General features: G+C 41.6%; 1 protein-coding gene across 4 annotated transcripts in view; it reads right to left on the bottom strand.

The window, feature by feature from the left end:
- otofa (otoferlin a) overlaps positions 1-23,872 on the bottom strand; it is a 137,203-nt gene that overhangs the window by 23,977 nt on the left and 89,354 nt on the right. For all 4 annotated transcript variants that reach the window (XM_029733007.1, XM_029733009.1, XM_029733006.1 and 1 more), the window contains exons 6-15: positions 13,018-13,088; positions 12,728-12,860; positions 12,491-12,545; positions 5,761-5,892; positions 2,767-2,829; positions 2,361-2,445; positions 2,069-2,228; positions 1,638-1,824; positions 1,215-1,401; positions 727-950 (exon numbers count right to left, since the gene is read on the bottom strand). In XM_029733007.1, coding sequence (XP_029588867.1) covers positions 727-950; positions 1,215-1,401; positions 1,638-1,824; positions 2,069-2,228; positions 2,361-2,445; positions 2,767-2,829; positions 5,761-5,892; positions 12,491-12,545; positions 12,728-12,860; positions 13,018-13,088 — 1,297 coding nt within the window. The remainder of the gene's footprint in view (positions 1-726; positions 951-1,214; positions 1,402-1,637; positions 1,825-2,068; positions 2,229-2,360; positions 2,446-2,766; positions 2,830-5,760; positions 5,893-12,490; positions 12,546-12,727; positions 12,861-13,017; positions 13,089-23,872) is intronic.

The raw sequence follows: 23,872 nt of genomic DNA, 5'->3' as shown, positions 1-23,872 counted from the left end.
ACACACACAGTATGCTAAATAAACAAATACAGTCTCAGTTACCGACACAGGTTTTTCTTTTTAATCAAACAATGTATTTTTTGAGTCAGTACTGATTGAGATGTTGAGCATGTCTCTCCCTCTCTCCCTCCCTCTCCTCTAGGCTAAGGGGTGATAGCTACACCTGCACCTGGCATATAGTCAAACTAATATCAACAACATACTGCACCCAAGGGAGACATTAGGGAGGCATTAGCTAAACAAATAGACAGCTAGAGGACAGTTGGGAAAGCTAATGTTTAGCCTGGGGTAACACTGCCTACTGATTTCCCTAACGGCCAGTTAACAACTTTAACAGCAATTTAATGTCAATGCAATGTAGTATAACAACAGAATGGAGACATCTAACCACTGACTGTTTATGGCGAGATCAGGAAGTCATAGGCAGGGTCAAAGGGCAAAGCTGAAGACGCATAGGGTTTTATGTATCTTAACTGAAAAGATTTGGGGACACTCAATATTTTGGCAGTTTCTCCCAATGGTCCTATGCCTCATAATCAGAATTAAATGGGATGAGAAAGGTCACAAAAGGTAAATATAATGGAAAGTTTGAACATAGTACTGTAGTGTGAGGTGTGAGTCAATGACAGCCAGCCAATGTACACTCCCTTTTGAAAGAAAAAGCCAATGGCACTCACCTCAGACACTTGGCAACCAATGAATAGTCACCATCCAATCAGCACTCACCTCTGAGATGTTAGAGACAGGCTCCACCTGCACCTCGGTGGAGCTTACAATCTCCGTGGAGGTGGTGTCCAGGATCTCCACGGCAACAGAGATGAGGAGGCGGGCCCTGAAGGACACGCCTTCCCCCAGCCCCTCATTCAAGTCCTGGTGCTCATCCATCAGAGTATACTGGCGGGTGGAGCCATACATGTTGACCCAGGCTGGGCCCATGGTGGGCAGGAACCCTGGGCGAGGAGAGGAGGGATGGAGGATGACAGGAGAATTAAACAAAGAACAGGGTCCTGAGAAAGGCTATTGCCTGTGTAGCGTCGTGCAGGAGCAGCAAACTATTGTTGGCTCTCTTTAAACACTTGTGTCAAAGCCCTCAAATGACTTGGTAAAAAGGACTGAATACCAAAATGACTAATGTGCTACATTAAGATTTGATTGACCTGATGTCCTGTCAATATTATACTTTTGAGCTATGGTTGGGGCAGATATCACCTCACCTTTGTCACCATCATTGGCGATCTTTCGCAGGTCAATGAAGTGTGTTCCTATGGCAACGTCATTGACTTTGTCGGAGTCTCTTATCTGGACCTTCATGCGTTTGCAGAGCGGAGGAAACATCTCAGTGAAGACCACCTGCTCATTCCAAATCGGCTCATAACTACTCTTCTGGACCGACGTCTTCCCCTGGAGGAAATAACATCAACATACGTTTGGATTGACACTCATTCAACTCTTACACTGACACCTCATATTATGTATACTGTATTTATAATGTGATTGTGATCCATTACGTAATGCTATTTGTCTCTTTTGTTTATCAAGTAAAGAAATAAAACAGACAGTTTCAATAAAACAGTTTCAGGTTCATGGTATGGAGAAGTCAGGACCTCCTGAGTAGTGGGTGGCTGTAGTTGACCTACTCTCTGTCCGGCGAAGAGCACTTGTACGTAGGGGTCCACCAGGTCTCTGTTCTCCCCTATGAAGGCCTTCTTAACATTGGCCATGATGCTGGTGTTCATCTTGGGAAGGCCCTCAGCGCGATAGATCTTCACGTAGAATCGTGCCCACTGCCTCTCCAAGGGAACACCCTCCGGAAGAAGGAGGTTCCTGACCAGAAACAAAAGGTTGAAAAACAGTTGTACGCCTGATTTTGTCTCATCATAACCCCTTCATAACATTCTCCAGACTTTTTTATTTAACCCCCGACCCCTCTAAACATTGTATTGCCATTCTACAACATTCTCTGACCACTCTACAACATTGTATTAGCATTCTACAACATTCCTGACTACTAGAACATTGTATAACCCTTCTACAACATTCTATTGCCCGAAAAAAAACATTATTTTACCCTTCTATGTCGTCTTCATCCGTCTCGTTGGCCTTGTGTGGAGTCTTGATGTTGTCCCCCTTCCCCACCACGGCGATGTCACACTTGATGTAACCTTTGCAGCCGGCCGTGATGTCATCAGGGTCAGACAGTGTGGCCCACTTGTGGTAGAATTGGTGCTCTGTGACAGACAAGTATCAATTCATAAATCAATCATTCTTTCAACCACTTACAGGAATTAAAGTAATTCTAAATGTGACCATGGTAACCATCAACATCACCCATGTGCCAGTCTCAGGACCTTACCACTTACCAGGCTGGGAGTAGACTGTGCCAACATCCAGCTTGAAAGTGCCAACTAAGGTGCCACTCCGCAGCAGGTTCTTAGAGTGGATCACCTGGTGAGAGAGAGAGGAGAGGAGAGGAGAGGAGAGGAGAGAAAAGAGAGAGAGAGAGAGAGAGAGAGAAAAAAAAAATGTGTACTGCAAACATATGGGCTACATTGGACATACATATGGGCTACACTGGACATACATATGGGCTACATTGGGCATACATATGGGCTACAGAGCCTGAACGGATGTTTTGGAAGCAGTGCAGAGCAGTGGAGTAGGATTAAGAGTGTGTGGGTGAAGGATAAAATGTTGATTTCATGCTCAAAGGCTGCTACTATAAAGAGAACGATTGAGTGTCTGTGTGTGTGTAGAAGAGCCACTTACTGAGAGCTTCAGGATCTTGTCAAACATGACATCTGGTGGGACGTGGAAGTCAAAGACAAAATACTGTGGGGAGAAGAGAAGGCATGATGTGATGTGACAGATACAGTAGCCTTACTTTCTGTCAAATTACTAATGTATTGTGTGATCATTCCATTGAGTTCAGTAGATTCAAAGGTTGAATTTATTTAATCAACCCCTGAAGGATTCATCGATCATGCCACACAACACGTTTCTACATGCTTGATAGGGCTGGGAATTACCAGGGACCTCACGATACGATATTATAAAAGCAAATCAAATTGTATTGGTCGCGTACACATATTTAGCAGGTGCTTTTGCGGGTGTAGTGAGAAAAAGAATAAACCCGCACACTGCTCTTTAAAACCTGTTGTGGATAGGGGGCAGTATTTTCACGGCCGGGTGAAAAAAACGTACCCGATTTAACCTGGTTACTACTCTTGCCCAGAAACTAGAATATGCATATAAGATTTGGATAGGAAACACTCTAAAGTTTCTAAAACTGTTTGAATGGTGTCTGTGAGTATAACAGAACTCATATGGCAGGCAAAAACCTGAGAAGATTCCAAGCAGGAAGTGGCCTGTCTGACAATTTGTAGTCCTTCTATTGCATCTCTATCGAGATTACAGTATCTGAGCTGTTACGTGACACTTTCTAAGGCTTCCATTGGCTTTCTAAAGCCTTCAGAAACCGGATTGAGGCATCTCCTGTCTCTGGGCAGATAACAGCAGCACAGTTTGTCAGTGGACTGCCTGGTGACAGAGAGACTGGAGATGCGCGTTCACAAGACCTCGCCATTTTTCTTTTCGTCTTCTTTTCGTCAACCGGACAACATTGTCCGGTTGGAATATTATCGCTATTTTACGAGAAAAATAGCATAAAAATTGATTTTAAACAGCATTTGACATGCTTCTAAGTACGGTAATGGAACATTTAAAAAAAAAATTGTCACGAAATACGCTCGCGCATTACCCTTTGGATAGTGACCTGAACGCACGAACAAAATGGAGGTATTTGGATATAACTATGGATTATTTGGAACAAAAACAACATTTGTTGTTGAAGTAGAAGTCCTGGGAGTGCATTCTGACGAAGAACAGCAAAGGTAATACAATTTTTCTAATAGTAATTCTGAGTTTAGTGAGCCCCGAAGTTGGCGGGTGTCTGAATAGCTAGCCTGTGATGGCTGAGCTATGTACTCAGAATATTGCAAAATGTGCTTTCGCTGAAAAGCTATTTTAAAATCTGACATAGCGATTGCATAAAGGAGTTCTGTATCTATAATTCTTAAAATAATTATTATGTATTTTGTCAACGTTTATCATGAGTAATTTAGTAAATTCACCAGAAGTTTTGGGTGGGAATGTTAGTTCTGAACATCACATGCTAATGTAAAAATATGGTTTTTGATATAAATATCAACTTGATTGAACAAAACATGCATGTATTGTATAACATAATGTCCTAGGAGTGTCATCTGATGAAGATCATCAAAGGTTAGTGCTGCATTTAGCTGTGGTTTGGGTTTTTGTGACATATATGCTTGCTTTGAAAATGGCTGTGTGATTATTTTTGGCTGGGTACTCTCCTGACATAATCTAATGTTTTGCTTTCGCTGTAAAGCCTTTTTGAAATCGGACAATGTGGTTGGATTAACGAGAGTCTTATCTTTCAAATGGTATAAAATAGTCATATGTTTGAGGAATTGAAGTTATAGCATTTTTAAGGTTTTGTATTTCGCGCCACGCTCTACCATTGGATATTGGTGAGGCGTTCCGCTAGCGAAACATCTGTCCTCAACAGATAAGCTTTACATATCGGCCTCAAGGCCTTCGTTTCTTCTTTTTGTCATCTTATTCAACTGTTACCATGCACCTGCAAAAAAGATAGCTCAGATGTGCGAGTGCATTTTGAATTTTGAATTGCCGGTGTAGTGAAATGCCAGTTTTCCAAGCTCCAACAGTGCAGTAATATCTAACAATACACACAAATCTAAAAGTAAAAGAATGGAATTAAGAAATATTAGTATGACCAGCGTTGGAGTCCGGAGTATAAATATATATACTGTATATGTGGTGTATAGACATTGTGGACAGTATGTGGATACTTATGTGCTGATATGATATGTATTGTGATTCTCATGATTCTCGTGTTTCTATATGTATTGTGATTCTCATGATTCTCACAATTCTATATGTATTGTGATTCTCATGATTCTCACGATTCTATATGTATTGTGATTCTCATGATTCTCACGATTCTATATGTATTGCGGTTCAATACAGTGATTTCAATGCGATTCGATGATCCATAAATATTGCTCACCATATGTCTGGTGCAGAGGGACAAGAGAGAGCCATGAGAAAATGAGTTTTGATCAGCCATGGAAATAAAAGTGCTGAAAATACATTCCCTCTTTAGAAAGAAGATGGAGAACAGGCTATGAAGGAAAAAATGAGCGCAAAAATAATATTGCCAAAACAATACGACATGATATATCTTCCAAAATAATACCCCGATTTGTAACTGTATTGTTTTTCCCAGATCACTAATGCTTGAGGTCAATAACTAACATAATACAACCAACAATGATCAAATTAACATTCTTTCAGCATTGGCTGAATCAATTCGGAGTCACGTCCGAGTAAATTTAATTTAATACAAGGGGAATTATTACAGACTAATGTCTAGCAGGATCAGGACACCAACTGAATAATCATTTGACGTTTTGCTCAGCCAGCCTCTCGTGAAATAAGAGTGTAATGTGTGTAGCTCAAGGCAGAAAGGATTCCTGTTGAACCCAGAGCAGAGGCTTTGATCTGAACCCAGCCAGGCTGGTGCTGGAGCCTCTGAACTGAGGCTGGCTGCTCTTCTCACTTTTTCAACTCAATTATTCACAATGTAGAAGAGAGAGGGGAGGGGATGGGAGGGAGGGAGAGCGGGAGAGAGAGAGAAAGAGAGAGAGATGCACTTACCTCATTGTAGTAGGGGCAGTTAGTGGATTCCTTCATGGAGGTGTACTTCTTGTCGTCCCCAATCTCCACACAGACCACAGGGTCCATGTTAAGGCCAACCAGCTGCCTGGCCTCAACGACTGTGATGCTAATCTAATGGAACATATTAGCATTAGGGTTGCAAAGTAACAGAACATTTTCTGGAAAACCCAGGTTTTACGGAAATCCAGCTGGAGGATTATCGGAATCAGGAGGGAATAAGCATGGAGGGAATCATTTAATTCCAAAACATTCCACCCAAATGTGAATGAAAGTACCATAATAAAAGGGTACGGCGTGAAATAAACAAGATGACAACTCAGACTGGAGGTCTAGACTACAGAGGCGACTTCTGTCCCTCAGGGTTAATTATCCCTGCTGTGAACATCTCAGTTGGTGTGCGGTGTTGTGGTTTCTGGTCACAGAGACTGGTACATCACTGTATCTAGGTCAGTTTGCTGTTGTTAGCAGGGGAGACTCAAAGTTTATGCAGTTTGCAGTTAGGTTACGTTAATGAGCTGTTAGATTCTGTTCTTCCCACCCAGCCTTCACACTATCCTCTAATTGTATCCTTACTGGAGCTTTTTTCTTTCCTCTCTACTACCCCTCATTCCTCCATCCTTCCTTCTCTCCTCTCTTCTGGTGAAAAATGTGTTCACTATGACCTTATCTTTCACCAATTCTACTGTGAGACCTGAGTCCAAGCCAACAACCTGTACACAGCATCCAGTCGAAGCTATTAACTGCCTTTCTCTCATGTCTTTTCTCTCAGGAGTGCGATATAAGTCCACGTGGAGTGAGCGTGGAGAGATCCTGTCCAAACTTTTCTCATGCTGCTGGTGTACTGGTGGGAAAATGGACAAGGCATAATGGACTGTAAAGGACAGTGGCGGCCCAGGTCAGAGACATTATCAAGGGCCATCCACTTTGAAACGAACTGACGAACTGAAACACTATCTGAAGCAGAACATGAAGAAATGCCAGAAGAAGATTGCCAGGAAGTAAGGGGGTGGTCAACTGTGCCTGTAAATTGATTTAGGGTTGCCCTAAACTGTTTATTTGGGGTATCATGTTGATTTTGGAGGTCTACACACTAGGAAGCTTATTGTAATTTAGATTATAATGCATTGACATACCGATCTGTCATTGACAAACCACTAAGTTGAGGGTCTTGAATTTGCGTGATAGACTCAAAGTGAAGCACTAAAGACTGTCATTCTAAATTTGGGCTGTATAGCTATGATGGGGACGGTGATAGTCGGGGTTTTGATTTACCATGTTATCATAATTCTAATGTTAAAGTGCATCAATACATATGGCTTTCTGGATAATACAGTACAATTGACATGAGCATGTTTAAGTATGTTTATAACTATATACAGTACCAGTCAAACATTTGTAGTCCCGTGTAACTCAGTTGGTAGAGCATGGTGTTTGCAACACCAGGGTTGTGGGTTCGATTCCCACGGGGGACCAGTACGGAGAATAAATGTATGCATTCACTACTGTAAGTTGCTCTGGGTAAGAGCGTCTGCTAAATGACTAAAAGGTAAATGTAAAAATGTTTGGACACACCTACTCATTCAAGGGTTTTTGTTAATTTTTACTATTTTCTTCATTGTAGAATAGCAGTGAAGACATCAAAAGTACAAAATAACACACATGGAATCATGTAGTAACCAAAAAAAGAGTTAAACAAATTAAAGTACGACCCTGCCTCACACAGGAAGCGACGCAGGTCCTAATCCAGGTACTTGTCATCTCCCGTCTGGATTACTGCAACTCGCTGTTGGCTGGGCTCCCTGCCTGTGCCATTAAACCCCTACAACTCATCCAGAACGCCACAGCCCGTCTGGTGTTCAACCTTCCCAAGTTCTCTCACGTCACCCCGCTCTTCCGCTCTCTCCACTGGCTTCCAGTTGAAGCTCGCATCCGCTACAAGACCATGGTGCTTGCCTACGGAGCTGTGAGGGGAACGGCACCTCCATACCTTCAGGCTCTGATCAGGCCCTACACCCAAACAAGGGCACTGCGTTCATCCACCTCTGGCCTGCTGGCCCCCCTACCTCTGAGGAAGCACGGTTCCCGCTCAGCCCAGTCCAAACTGTTCGCTGCTCTGGCACCCCAATGGTGGAACAAGCTCCCTCACGACGCCAGGACAGCGGAGTCAATCACCACCTTCCGGAGACACCTGAAACCCCACCTCTTTAAGGAATACCTGGGATAGGATAAAGTAATCCTTCTAACCCCCCCCCTCTTAAAAGATTTAGATGCACTATTGTAAAGTGGTTGTTCCACTGGATATCATAAGGTGAATGCACCAATTTGTAAGTCGCTCTGGATAAGAGCGTCTGCTAAATGACTTAAATGTAAATGTAAAATATATTTTAGATTTTAGATTCTTCAAAGTAGCCACCCTTTGCCTTGATGACAGCTTTGCGCACTCTTGGCATTCTCTCAACCAGCTTCACCTGGAATGCTTTTCCAACAGTCTTGAAGGAGTTCCCACATACGCTGATCACTTGTTGGCTGCTTTTCCTTCACTCTACGGTCCAACTCATCCCAAACCATCTGAATTGGGTTGAGGTCGGGTGATTGTGGAGGCCAGGTCATCTGATGCAGCACTCCATCACTATCCTTCTTGGTCAAGTTGCCCTTACACAGTCTGGAGATGTGTTGGGTCATTGTTCTGTTGAAAAACAAAAGATAGTGGGACTAAGCGCAAACCAGATGGGATGGCGTATCTCTACAGAATGCTATGGTAGCCATGCTGTTTAAGTGTGCCTTGAATTCAAAATAAATCACCGACAGTTTCACAGGCAAAGCACCTCCACACCATCACACCTCCTCCTCCATGCTTCACAGTGGGAATCACACACGCAGAGATCATCCACTCACCTACTCTGCATCTCACAAAAGCATGGCGGTTGGAACCAAAGGACAGATTTCCACCAGTCTAATGTCCATTGCTCGTGTTTCTTGGCCCAAGCAAGTCTCTTATTATTATTGGTGTCCTTTAGTAGTGGTTTATTTGCAGCAATTCAAACATGAAGGCCTGATTCACGCAGTCTCCTCTGAACAGTTGATGTTGAGATGTGTGTGTTACTTAAACTCTGTGGTATTTATTTGGGCTGCAATTGCTGAGGCTGGTAACTCTAATGAATTTATCCTCTACAGCAGAGCTAACTATGGGTCTTCCTTTGCTGTGGCGGTCCTCGTGAGAGACAGTTTCATCATAGCGCTTAATGGTTTTTGCAACTGCACTTGAAACTTTCAAGTTCTTGAAATTATCCATATTGACTGACATTCATGTCTTAAAGTAATGATGGACTGTCGTTTCTCTTTGCTTATTTGAGCTGTTCTTGCCATAATAAGGGCTTGGTCTTTTACCAAATAGGGCTCTCTTCTGTTTACCACCCCTACCTTGTCACAACACAACTGATTGGCTCAAACGCATTAAGAAGGAAAGAAATTCCACAAATTAACTTTTAACAAGGCACACATGTTAATTGACATGCATTCCAGGTGACTACCTCATGAAGCTGGTTGAGAGAATGCCAAGAGTGTGCAAAGCTGTCATCAAGGCAAAGGGTGGCTGGCTACTTTGAAGAATCTCAAATATAAAATATATTTTGATTTGATAAAATCTTTTTGGTTACTACAAGATTTAGTATGTGTTTTTTCATAGTTTTGATGTCTTCACTATTATTGTACAATGCAGAAAATGGTCAAAATAAAGAAAAACCCTGGACTGAGTAGGTGTGTCCAAACTTTAGACTGGTACTGTAAGTGGACTCGTGGTAGGGGCTAATGTGTTATGGGTTAGATGGAATGATTTATGTGCAAATGTATTTGTAACCGGAGGCTAAGTTCGCTGTAGTAGTAGCATCACATCTCCTGCAGAGTGCGCCAAATGATAGGTGACCATTGCTGTACATTCATACCCCAGGGTGAGGGTATAAATCAAGTGATTGCCTTGTGTGTGGTAATGAAGCGTGTACTGATGTTTAATTCATATGTTCCTGTCCTCTTCTGAGAATGAACTGCACTATGTGAAGGTTTGAAACTCAATGACAGGTAATTTACAATTGTAATGTACTAAGTGTAAGAAAGTCTTTCCTTTTCCCTCTTTCCACATCATGTTAATGCTTGTTTGATGAAAAGCATCAGCTGGCACACAACAAGGGAAAATGTTTTAGTGTAGAGGTGCTGATTAACAGGGCATAAACTGTAAGCTATAAAACAAAGAAAGTTGCACACTCCATATATAAAACCTCCCAGTAATTTGAAGGCACAGTTATGCCGAAAACATTGGCGTTTTTTTACCCAATAAAATACTGGGAGGTAATATATATGGAGTGTGTGACTCTCTTTGTTTTTAATGCTTGTTTGATGAAAATGCTTGTAAGTAACTTTCCATTAGTTTGAGACTTAGTCTCAAAAGGGAGGAAATGTCATGAAAAATGACAAAATTAGACATACTATACTGTTTTTACTTAGAAAATTGTCCATTGCAATATGCTAGTGTTTTTTTTGCTGATGCAGGCTTGCCTTGTGTGACTTAGTCATAAGTCTGGGCGTACAGATAAGAGCCGGGTGCGACCGCAGTATGTGACATCCCGTTTGTACTATCTGCTGGACCTCCTCTGTGTGGAAACTTGCAGGAAGGAACAAACAATGGTGGCAACGTCAGTTATCTTAATCTGCACAGACAAGCTAAACACCTTTCATAAACCATGTTCCCCACCCCTGTTTGCACACATCTGCTAACTGCCACTCAGACAAAGAGGTTGGACTTTCTATAAAAGCTGAGAGCCAACTCTGTTCATTGGGCATTTAACTATGAACTATGAGTGATTGTTGATTGCTCAATTTTTTTCTAATCTTACAAAAAGGTTGTTGTTTGAAGAATCTACAGTCTCTCTTTAGAATTTCCAAGACGGTGCCAATATATCCTCCAAACACGGGCTTCTCTGGCATTATCACTTAAGTAGAACACAGTACAATACAGCATATTACAGTAGAGTATAGTACAGTAATGTCATGAGTTGTGATTATGGTCCATTGTTTAGCTAGCTAGCTACATGACTTAACAAAAGACTCCACTCTAATTTTGGCAATGTATTTTCATTTCAAGTTAAAGTGTACTGTTAGCTAGCTAGCTAACGTTAGCTGGCTGGCTCGCTAACTAACGTTGCATCATGCGTTGGGATTCATTGTTTACCTAGATAGCTATCTAGCTACATTTCTTAACAAAATACTCTTATCTTAGTGTGCCAGAGCGCAGAATAACTGATGCATTTTTGAACACTCAACACCCATTGAATATGTCCGGTGTCAGTAAACGTTGGCAACAAAGCATAATTCACTTGGTGCCAGCAGCAAAGTTACAGTCACCAACACTCTGGATAACATGAAAAAGCCTAACCAGCTCTGCTAGGGTGAGTAAAATGGTCACAGTGGGGTTTTCTCTCATTATGTGTCTGGAAGTAGCTAGCCAATGTTAGCCAGTTAGCTTGGGTGCTTGACTGTAGTTGTGAGGTCACAACTTTCGGAACAACTCTACTTATTGGCCAGAGCGTCCAGTGTGTGCTCTGAACGCGATCGGCCGAGTAATGTTCAATGAGCTGTTCTCTCTCTCTCTTAGATCTCTGGAGTAGCTGGCAAGTTAGTACAGAAAGGTTGTATCAACCCTTAAAGAGATGGGTGGGGCTAAGGCTTAAGAGGGTGTGAACAATGCTGAATGGGTGTAGACAAAGAAGGGCTCTCCAATAGTAGTACCAAAACATTAAAAGACAGTTTTCTCAAATGTGAGTTTACAAGTTGATCAACTTTCAAAGCAGAATTACTTTCCCATTGTTTCCTCAAATGTAGCGTATGATATATAATTGTGTAGCTCAGAGTCTCTACTTTTATCCAATGTAAAAAACAGAAATTCAAATGTTGCTACATAAGATCGAATCCAGGTTGTGAGTCACAAATAGATGACAATGTTTGGGCTCTTAGAGGGTTGGAGCCCCCTGCTGGCTATGACACATTCATTCTACAGTCTTTTAATGTGGGTGTTTCGGTAGCGACATCAAAAAAAGTGGGACAGCATTTTTTGAGAAAGATGTTTAAAAATAAAACAGTAACTACTAATTAGATCAGTATCTTTCAATGTAATAATATAAGAAATCAAGATGTTCTATTGAAATAATAGTGTTAGATAAAAAATAATCATGAATTGCTTTATTTTCAAACATTACATTTAGGAGTCAGATTTGGGACAGCCACCTGTACAAACAATGACATTGTACCATATAATTTAACAATATGTTTGTTATTGCCTAGAAATTAATTAGAACATACCATGATTTAAATAAATGTCCTAATTCTGGAACTTAAACGTTTTTTAAATCGTTTTTTTGGGCGCGCCTATTACTATGATGGAACCTGCAAAACAACACACTTTTAGAGCGGCAAGTAGCCTAGTGATTAGAGTGTTGGGCCAGTAACCGAAAGGTCACTGGATCAAATACGTGAGCTGAAAAATCTGTCAATGTGCCCTTGAGCAAGGCACTTAATTTGCTCGGGAGGTGCTGTACTACTATGGCTAACCCTGTAAAACAACACATTTCACTGCACCTATCTGGTGTATATGACAATAAAACATGTTTTAGTTTAAAAAAAAACAATTTGGGGGGGGGGTGGATTCTTTCCCTCCTCTCACCTGGTAATCCACAGGCCTCCCAGAACTAGGCTCCATCTTGATATCAGGCTTTGATCTGAGAGGGTCAAGGCACACAAATCAGAGCTTTTGTTAATGAAGTGTAGCCTGCAGTTTGCTAATTTACTCAACTAGTACTGTAGTATGGGTTATAAACATGAATAAGAGTGTTATAAAGGGTCAATGGATAATTGCAATAACAGATGTACAATAAGTAAGTACATAAATAAGTACACAGACCTCTTGTTGGAGACATTGGTGGTGACGGCAGTGACGGAGGCCAGGGAGATGCAGTCTGGGTCCAGACCCCCCACCCCTCCCAGACGCATGGCCTTCCTGTTCAGATCCTCCATGTCCAGGATGGCTGGCTCATCTTGGGGGTGCCATCACAATAACCTATGTTACTATATGCCAGGGGAGGCCAACTCTCTTCCTGGAGAGCTACAGGTCCCTCTCTCTATCTCTGCTCTAATACACCTGATTCAATTGATCAAAGTCTCGATGGGCAGCTGATTAGTAAAAAAGCCTACCTTTCTTGTGGTCATCCTTGGAGCTCTTGGTCTTGCCGAGCTTCATGGCTGAGAATACCCCCTTCCCCGCTCTGAGGGAGGAAGAGAAGAGGAGAAAGTAAAATAAACATAAAGAAACTACTGAAATCCTACACAGTGAAATCAGGTCAAATATCTTGGAAGACCTACCACTTTGGGGATAATGACAAAGGCAAATTCCCCAAATTCATGAACTATTCTCATTATGCTGACACTCAGAGGACTTTGTTAACTCTCATGTAGGGACCTTTATATTTATCTGAGAAGGACCTCATTGAACAAGAAATGTATGAGTGCTTCAGCAGTACATTATGAAAAACAAAAGTAAGTAATTAAAACCTACACCAGGGGTAGGCAACCCTGTTCCTGTGGTGCCACAGTTACTGCAGGATTTTGTTCCAACTAGGCACCACAGTTGACCAACTAAGCTAATTGATCAGTTCAGTGATTGCCTAAATTCAACATACACTACATGACCAAAAGTATGTGGACACCTGCTTATCGGACATCTCATTCCAAAGTCATTGGCATTAATATGGAGTTGGTCCCCCCTTTCCTGCTATAACAGCCTCCACTCTTCTGAGTAGGCTTTCCACTAGATGTTGAAATATTGCTGCAGTGACTTGCTTCCATTAAGCCACAAGAGCATTAGTGAGGTCGGGTACTGATGTTGGGCGATTAGGCCTATCATGCAGTCGGCGTTCCAATTCATCCCAAAGGTGTTCGATTGGGGCTGAGGTCAGGGCTCTGTGCAGGTCAGTCAAGTTCTTCCACACCGATCTCAACAAACCATTTCTGTATGGACCTCGCTTTGCGCATGGGGTATTGTCATGTTGAAACAGGAAAGGGCCTTCCCCAAACTGTTGCCACAAAATTGGAAGCACAGAATCGTCTAAAATGTTATTGTATGCTTTAGCGTAAAGATTTCCCTTCACTGGAACTAAGGGGCCTAGCATGAACCATGAAAAACAGCCCCAGACCATTATTCCTCCTCCATCAAACTTTACAGTTGGCACTATGCATTGGGGCAGGTAGTGTTCTCCTGGCATCCATCAAACCCAGATTCTTCCGTTGGACTGCCAGATGGTGAAGTGTGAGAACGCGTTTCCACTGCCCAAGAGTCCAATGGCGGCGAGCTTTACACCACTCCAGCCGACGCTTGGCATTATGCATGGTGATCTTAGGCTTGTGTGCGGCTGCTTGGCCATGGTAATGCTCCCGACGAACATTACTTCCAGAGGCAGTTTGGAACTCGGTAGTGAGTTTTGCAACCGAGGACAGACAATTTTTACGCGTCACATGCTTCAGCACTTGGCGGCCACTTTCTGTGAGCATGTGTGGCCTACCACTTCGCAGCTGTGCCGTTGTTACTCCTAATTGTTTCCACTTCACAATAGGACTTACAGTTGACCGGGGCAGCTTTAGCAGGGCAGAAATGTGATGAACTGACTTGTTGGAAAGGTGGCATCCTATGACGGATCCACATTGAAAGTCACTGAGCTCCTTAGTAAGGTGATGGCTGTGTGCTTGATTTTATACACCGGTCAGCAATGGGTGTGGCTGAAATAGCCGAATCCACAAATTTGAAGAAGTGCCCACATACTTTTGTATATATAGTGTACCTGGTCTTCCAGGTCAGATCAATCAAAAACATGAAGTGCCTGTGGCACTCTGTCACGTCCTGACCAGTAAAAGGGGTTATTTGTTATTGTAGTTTGGTCAGGGCGTGGCAGGGGGTGTTTGTTTTGTGTGGTTCGGTTTTTTTGGTTTATGTTCTACATTTTCTATTTCTATGTGTTTATCTAGTTTTTCTATTTCTATGTTGGGGTTTTGGTAGGACTTCCAATTAGAGGCAGCTGGTTGTCTTTGACTCTAATTGGAGGCCATATTTAGTTGGGGTTTGTTTCACTTGTGTTTTGTGGGTGGTTGTTTCCTGTATAGTCTGTGCCCCTTACGGGACTGTTTTCGTCGTTTGTTTTGTTTAAGTGTGTTTTCTTTAATAAAATAAAGAAGATGATCAACACTCCTTACGACGAACGTTACACACTCCAGGATGAGGGTTGCCTACCCTGTCCTAAACCAACATAACTCATTGCACCATCAGGAGAGAAACATTAGCAGAGATGAACATCACATGGACAAGACAGTCTCTTCACCCCCCGACCCCCATCACTATAGAACCCAGCGGTGTCCAATAACGACACACAGTTATTACAGAGGATCACATATCACCACCATAACAAAAGCCTGGACCGACAAATGAGGGGCCTTTATAATGAACAATTATGAGCGTGACCATCCAATTAGCTGCAGATATAGATACATGTCAGATAGAAGATGAAAGGGAGGTTTTCTGTTTGTCTTCTCAAGCATTCTAAGTGGAGCAGTTGATCAGAGTTCAATTTCTACTTTCCATCTTCCTTTCATTAATTCACTGACATCTATCAAACCCTCTTTCGATAAGAACCATAAAAGGAAGGAGATAACATTTTAGTCATTTACAGATAAGATAGTGTTCTTTCAAGAAAATATATCATATTCAACATGACAGGTTTGGGAGAATGAATTGGAAAGGGAAAATCCTTTAGAAAGAAGCAATATACAGTAAGACTAAAAAAACAATTATTCACTCAAGGCTGGTTCACCTAGCTACCATACTATTATTATTGACATAATCACAATGCAATGGACTTTAGATTGTAACATTTGTAAAACTCTTCCACAAAACCAATAACACCTCAAAACAACGCAAGAGTGCAACCATCAGGTGTTGAATACAGATGTAGGATATTCATTTGAGACAGTTTGCTACAGAAGAAAAATAATCCTGCAGCAACAGAAAATGTTCATTATTATGTGGATTATAATTAATGGACCATTTTTGTAGTGGTTGATACATTTTTTGTTAGGGAAAATCAAGTCTCACATTTTAAAATGGAAATTACAAACTTTAGAAAGCCTGTATAAACCTTGAATACACTACAAGTTTGCATTTCCTGCTGTGCAGGAAAGTTCTCAGCAACAAAAGAGTGATCAAATTAAGATCCTACATCTGTACAGCCTCAGTCAGATTAACAAACATTTAATCTTTTACTGCATTGGGCTAAATCAGGCTCACACAGAGTGATCCTTGGTAGTCTTAAACAAATCTATACACCTCACACACATGGTTATGGGCTTAAAAAAGAAGACACTTGTAGCATGTCAGATATAGCATTGAAATGCATTCAATTTAGAGTTTGCATCCTAATATTACACTTTATATACATCACAGAAGACTGAAATATAACAAAGCTGTTTGACATAGATACATTGGATTTTCGTCGTTAATATATATATTTATTAATTACGAAATTATGAAAAATATTAATAACATTCCACCCATTAGGCTAAAGAGGGCGCATTTGGTCCTTGGCTGGAGGAAAGGGCTACGCAGATCATACTAATCAATAAGCAAAAGCAAGTGGTTCATACATACCATACGAAAGATACCAAGGGTCCAAACCCAGCTCAGGCTGACAACACTAGCTACCTCCCTGTCTCCCAACAGAATAAGTTTAAACTGTCCCTCATTCACTCTATTCCATGTTTGGAGTTCCTTCCTTAAACAGGAGCCTAGCTCACAGGTGCACTAGAATCCAAGTAGGTAAAGAGGAATACAGGTGTGCATGCAGGGAGGCAGAGGAAGGAGAGGCAGGTGAGAGTATGAATCTAGGGCAAAAATCCAGCAGTGCACAAGCTGCTGTGGTGTTGGGGAAGAGGGAGGGGGTGCACTGACGACCAAATAATATGAGTGTAGACAAGCATGGCAAGGGATCCATTGGAGCACATATACAGTACACTCTGAAATGAAGACACACACAGGCATGCAAGCACACACCAGGGGTTAGAACCGGTTCAGGGAACAGAACTGAAAACTGGAAAAGTACAAAACATTTTTAGAAACAGAATCAGAACCAGGAACAAAAGTGATCTATACAGTTCCGGAACAGAACCGTAATTTTAAAAGCATGGGAACCGGTTAATAACGTTATTTTATGTTACGAGCATTTTTTCCCAGTCCCACAAAAAATGCAACAAAGCACCTATGCAAAGCCCTCACTCTTTCACTCAGCAACTGCTTCCAGTGTCTGCCTGCCAGCTGAAAATCTTTGCCAGTGTGTGCAGGCTACCTACCCCTCCCAAAACATAAGCTACTGTAGCCTACTGACTTTACAAGTGTGATTAAGAAATTAGGGAGAGATGTATTTATTTTTTTAACTAGAGATGAACGGATTAACTTTTTTCAATGCTAGTTAAGGATACTATAGTTATCATGTTTCACATTGGATTTATTAACTACAAAAAGGTAAGACGTGTTTTTATTTTAATTCTGGTGCCACTCTGCACACACAAGCTTGTTAGCATGGTCCAATGTTAAGCCAACTCTCAGAAGTTCAAAGACATTCAAAGTTCCTTCATAGAAGCCGCTCCTCCGTAGGTATAATTCTGTGGGCCTAATTGAAATAATGCATGTCATAAAAAGATGGCCAGCGCTTCAAGTCAAGTCTCCTCCACCCTCTCTGGCTCTCACGCCTACACTTGTCTGTCCAATGCATGTAAACTACTAGCCCATTTCAGAGGTTTAAAAAGGTTCGAACCAGTTCATAACTTTATTTTTCTGGTCAAAACAGTCAAACGGAAAAAAAAGAAGGAAAATAATTGTTTCCAACCCCTAACACACACACACAAACACACTCACTGTGGTGGTTGTAGAAGTATTTGGCCTCTCACTCTGTCAGAGCAGAACGCTACTGTTGAATGAACTGGGAGGATTAAAGAGGAGTCTGTCTGTCAGAGAACTATAGAGGATCACAGCGTCTTATTACAGTCAGCAGGAACAAAATGGAGGCGATGGAACTGGAGCAGACTAGCTCAACCACAGAGTGAGCTGTCTCCAGGGATGAAAACGCACAGACAAATGGGCTCAATACATTTCAACACCTCTATAACAAAGAGACACTCTAATAAAGTTACCAACATTATGAAGGAAACACAGAGCCGATACCTACTTCTCTTTTCTTCCTTTTCCAGTCTTCTCTTTTCCTTTACTGTGGCAAGCGCATAGTGAATGCAGATCGGGACAAAAAGAGTGGTTAACAAACATCACTATCTTTTGAGAGAAGCCGTGTCTGAGCGAGAGAAAGAGAAGAGAACTGATTGAGAGGCTTTGCCATTTTGCTGTTGTTTAATCAGTGACTCTAGTTTAATAAAGAGAGTAGAGACAGGGCTGTTTGAGAATGTATGAAAGGTCAGTGAGTAGGCAGAGCAGAGAGATGCTAAATGGAAATTAAAAACTGACTGAACTTCAGAAAGGGTACATTTGAACAAATATGCTGCTGGAGGGGCAATTTCTGCACTCTTTTTTTTCTCTCGATGTGATGGAATTCCAACTCAATGAACAAAAGTCACATTATCCCTAAAATAAAAAATGTCACACTATGAAGTATGAGCAATAATACAAGCTATGGGTAATCAGAACAATGTCACTAAGTACCCAGTATTTTTTCCCTTTTCATTTAAACTGAAATGGAAGAAAAACCAAGTAAAAATGTATCTTTAATCAAAACACTGCAAATCAAACCAATCAAATCACATCAAACCAATCAAAACCACACAAACTGTATGCTTGAATCAGGTTGTGGAGTAACTCATCGGACCAACATCAATGACTGATCAATCTTGATGTAACCAACCCCCTGCTACCGACCCTGTTGATTAATACTGATCAATATTATCTATGGAGTGATTTGGTCTAATTACAAGGAATATTTTGTATTCAGTATGGGTAAATAATGAATAAAAGTGCTCCTGTATGTGTATCATGACTCATGGGATAGTTGTCACATTGATATTGGGGTTGCTTGTCAATCTGACAACCATCCCCATTGTAACAATGTACACAGAATGCTAAATGACGTCGAAAAGACGTTTAGAAGACTTATTTTCCGGATGTTGAAAAGGCATCTATGTTTCACAAGTTTGAACAGCACAGTACAGCACAGCACAGTACAGTAGAGTTTAATTCAGCAGAGTACAGTATAGTAGAGCAATGTACAGTACAGTTTAGTTTAATTCAGTGGAGTACAGTAGGGTACAAAGTACATCATACTGTGCTCTACTGTACTGTACTGCAGTGTACTGTACTGACCTACACTTTACTTTTCATTACCCTACTGTGCTCTATTGTACTGTACTGAGCTATACTCTACTTTTTCTCTACTTTACTGTACTGTCTAAACTTATGAGAACTTTTTTTTTTCTATGATTGGTTCTGATTTGGTAGGGCCAGACCAAAAATCAACAAATCAAAGATGTCCAAAAGATGCTAGGCGTTAGTCCGTGCTCAGTGGTTATTGACATTTTAGTTTTTACTTATTTGTAGGCGTTTGAGATGGTACGCAACTACAACAGAAATACAGAGAGGGGCAGCACGCCACCTGACGTAATGCTCAAGAGACACACACACACACACACACACACACACACACACACACACACAAAAGCATTCCTTTTTTTCAATTTACTAAACATGTTGTTAGCACAAAAGTTTACAGATTTACTTTATTCACTTCATCAAAATATTTAATTTTCATCCATTACTATTGTTTGTTTCATTAAGGATTGGTACGCAAATACTACAAATACTGCAATGTCAAAGCACATGTTACATTCAATGAATTTCTTTTACTTCTTTTTTTATTATGATGGATAGAAATACTGTTCAATCAAATAAAGGCTTCACTTACAAGTGGACAGAGTGTGCGTGATGGCTTATAACTCCATGTTGGAATAAGTAATGAGGACAAAAAGGGTCCTCATGTCAACCAAATACACTGGTATTTCTCCTAATATTAAATATAGTCTTATAAGATATACTGGTGCTGAGAAATACACACTTTAGTAAAAAGTGTGACAACCAACCTCCCCAACTGTTACAATCAGGTTCAGACTCTTGTGGTTCAATAAAACATAATAATAGCAATATTAACTGTATGGAAATGTGGTTTCAGAAATTAGCAAAACTTTTCTCAAGTGAATGTACAGTATACTGTAGTGCTCTACAGTATGTCCCATGAGAGACGTGTACAGTATGTCTTTGATTAATGTTTGCTGTGAGTGTGTGTGTGTGTGTGTGTGTGTGTGTGTGTGTGTGTGTGTGTGTGTGTGTGTGTGTGTGTGTGTGTGTGTGTGTGTGCATGCGTGCGTATGCTTATGTGTGTGCATGTGTGCGCACACATGCGTGTGTGTGTGTAATAGGTTTGCCACTTCAGCATTAAACCAGTACCTGATAGGATTTAGCTTCTCACTGCAGGAGAGACACACAACTTGTGAAACATACTGTACAGTACACACCCTGATGTACTTCACACACATGTGTGTTCATACATGATACATACAAGTATTAATAAATCAAGTTACTACAAATCAAGTCATGTGTAAAGATATATGAGTAGAGGATACATCAGTAAACCAGGACAATTCCCCAAAGTCTTTATGATGTACCTGGCAGCTACAGCCTGGTATCTATCACCTCGTATGGTCTTGGGTTCAAACCCTCTGCATCAGAATGAAAATTAATCATTAATCTTAGTTTATCGATACAACAGCGAATGAGAGTCAGAGTTACAAGATATGGGTAGGAAGGGGGGGGGGGGGGGGGGCAGGAGGGGAGAGCAAAAAATAAATACAAAGAGAGAGGGTCGGGGAGAGAAAGAGAGAGTGGAGAATGGTCAGCATAAAATAAAATCATAAACTTGCAAAATTGAATATAAATAAATAAAAGAGGAGAAAGAAATTATTGAGCTGCAGGTAATTAATAATGTATCACCACAAAGCTCTGTTCTGCTCTGGGGGCTCTGCTGAATAGTCTCTCTCTCACACACACACACACACACACACACACACACACACACACACACACACACACACACACACACACACACACACACACACACACACACACACACACACACACACACACACACACACACACACAGTGTTCTCTCAGGAGTGTCTCGTGATCAGATGGTCAGACAGAGTGGTGGTTCAATGTTCCAGAGTGGACTGTTCCGGTCTAAAAAAAGATTTACCATTCCACTGCTTTCTCATGAAGTTCTCTCCTATTATTAACTTTTTATGGATAGGGGGCAGTATTTTCACGGCCGGATAAAAAACGTACCCGATTTAATCTGATTATTACTCCTGCCCAGAAACTAGAATATGCATATAATTAGCTTTGGATAGAAAACACTCCAAAGTTTCTAAAACTGTTTGAATGGTGTCTGTGAGTATAACAGAACTCATTTGGCAGGCCAAAACCTGAGAAGATTCCAAACAGGAAGCGCCCTCTCTGACCATTTCTTGGCCTTCTTGATCATCTCTATCCAAAACAGGGGATCTCTGCTGTAACGTGACATTTTCTAACGCTCCCATAGGCTCGCAGAAGGCGCCAGAACGTTGAATGATGACTTTGCAGGCCATGGCTGAAAAACAGTAGCGCATTTGGATAGTGGTCGATCTGAGAACAATGAGACTGGTGCACGAGAAGAGTCCATGTTTACATTTTCAGTCTTTGAACGAAAACAACGACTCCCGGTCGGAATATTATCGCTTTTTTACGAGAAAAATCACATAAAAATTGATTTTAAACAGCGTTTGACATGCTTCGAAGTACGGTAATGGAATATTTAGAATTTTTTTGTCACGAAACGCGTCACCCTTCTTTACCCTTCGGATAGTGTCTTGAACGCACAAACAAAACGCCGCTATTTGGATATAACTATGGATTATTTGGAACCAAACCAACATTTGTTATTGAAGTAGAAGTCCTGGGAGTGCATTCTGACGAAGAACAGCAAAGGTAATCCAATTTTTCTTATAGTAAATCTGAGTTTGGTGAGGGCCAAACTTGGTGGGTGTCAAAATAGCTAGCCCGTGATGGCGAGCTATCTACTCAGAATATTGCAAAATGTGCTTTCACCGAAAAGCTATTTTAAAATCTGACACCGCGATTGCATAAAGGAGTTCTGTATCTATAATTCTTAAAATAATTTTTATGTTTTTTGTGAACGTTTATCGTGAGTAATTTAGTAAATTCACCGGAAGTGTTCGGTGGGAATGCTAGTTCTGAACATCACATGCTAAGGTAAAAAGCTGTTTTTTGATATAAATATGAACTTGATTGAACAAAACATGCATGTATTGTATAACATAATGTCCTAGGAGTGTCATCTGATGAAGATCATCAAAGGTTAGTGCTGCATTTAGCTGTGGTTTGGGTTTTTGTGACATTATATGCTAGCTTGAAAAATGGGTGTCTGATTATTTCTGGCTGGGTACTCTGCTGACATAATCTAATGTTTTGCTTTCGCTGTAAAGCCTTTTTGAAATCGGACAGTGTGGTTAGATAAAGGAGAGTCTTGTCTTTAAAATGGTGTAAAATAGTCATATGTTTGAAAAATGGAAGTTTTCGGATTTTCGAGGACTTTGTATTCGCGCCACGCCCATCATTGGATATTGGAGCAGGTGTTCCGCTAGATGTAATATTAATATCCACAGAAATGGTTTTCTAAATCTCTATTTCAATTACAATTATGACACAAGCATTGTCATCTGACTTCTATAAAAATGTAGCCTTTTGAAATATGACTGTCAATATCTCAAGAGCTTAGCTGTTCTGTCTGGCTAGGCATTGGTTTTTATGAAACAAGACTGCAGGGGTATTGAATATGGCCTCTTAGTTATTGCTTAGATTTTTTCCCTCTGTGTAATTGCAAAAAGCTTGTATTCTGGGCTGCTGGTGTTGTCACGCCCTGAGCATAGAGAGCCGTTGGTTCTCTATGGTGTTGTAGGTCAGGGCGTGACTGGGGGGTGTTCTAGTCTGTATTTTCTATGTTGGTGTATTAGTATGGTTCCCAATTAGAGGCAGCTGTTTATCGTTGTCTCTAATTGGGGATCATACTTAAGTTGTTCATTGTTCCCACCTGCTTTGTGGGATATTGTTTTGTGTATGTGCATGTAGCACCACTGAGGTCACGTTTTTGTTGTTGATTATTTGTTTTGTGGTAGTTTCACTTTGAATAAAGATGTGGAACTCAAATCACGCTGCGCCTTGGTCCGCTCTGTACGACAATCGTGACAGAATATCCCACCAAGCAAGGACCAAGCAGCGTGTGATGGAGGTAAAGGAGTTTTGGACCAGGGAAGAAATCATGGGAGGACACGAGACCCTTCCTTGGCGGGAGTCGCAGAGGACTCAGGAAGGACAGCGACGACCCCGGGGACCGCGGCCACAGAAACCCCAAGATTTTTTTTGGAGGGGGGGGGGGGGGCACGAGGGGTGGTCGGCCGAGCCGAGGAGAGAGTCAGAGCCCACCTGGGAGTCGATGGAGCAGTGTGAGGAGGGATATCGGAGAATGACTTTGGCGAGGAGTATGCTGCAGCGCAGGCGTGCTGAAGAGCGTGACACCAGTCCGGTGACATCTGTGCCAGCTCCCCGCACTCGCCCTGAAAAGCCAGAGACCATCAGGGAGGCGATGGAAAAGTTGGGAGAGAGAGAGAGGAGAGAGATGTTGGTCAAGTGTGTTCTGCTCAACATTCGACCTGAAGAGCCTGTCACCAGTCCGGTGCCACCTGTGCCGGCTCCACGCACCAGGCCTCCAGTGCGCCTCCCCAGTCCGGTACATCCTGTGCCAGCTCCCCGCACTCGCACTGAAGTGCGTGTCAACAGTCCGGTGCCACCTGTACCGGCTCCACGCACTAGGCCTCCAGTGCGCCTCTCCAGCCCGGAGCGTCC

This window comes from Salmo trutta, chromosome 35 (genome assembly GCF_901001165.1).
Source record: "Salmo trutta chromosome 35, fSalTru1.1, whole genome shotgun sequence".
Lineage (NCBI taxonomy): Eukaryota > Metazoa > Chordata > Actinopteri > Salmoniformes > Salmonidae > Salmo > Salmo trutta.
This window is presented reverse-complemented; position numbering and strand designations above follow the sequence as displayed.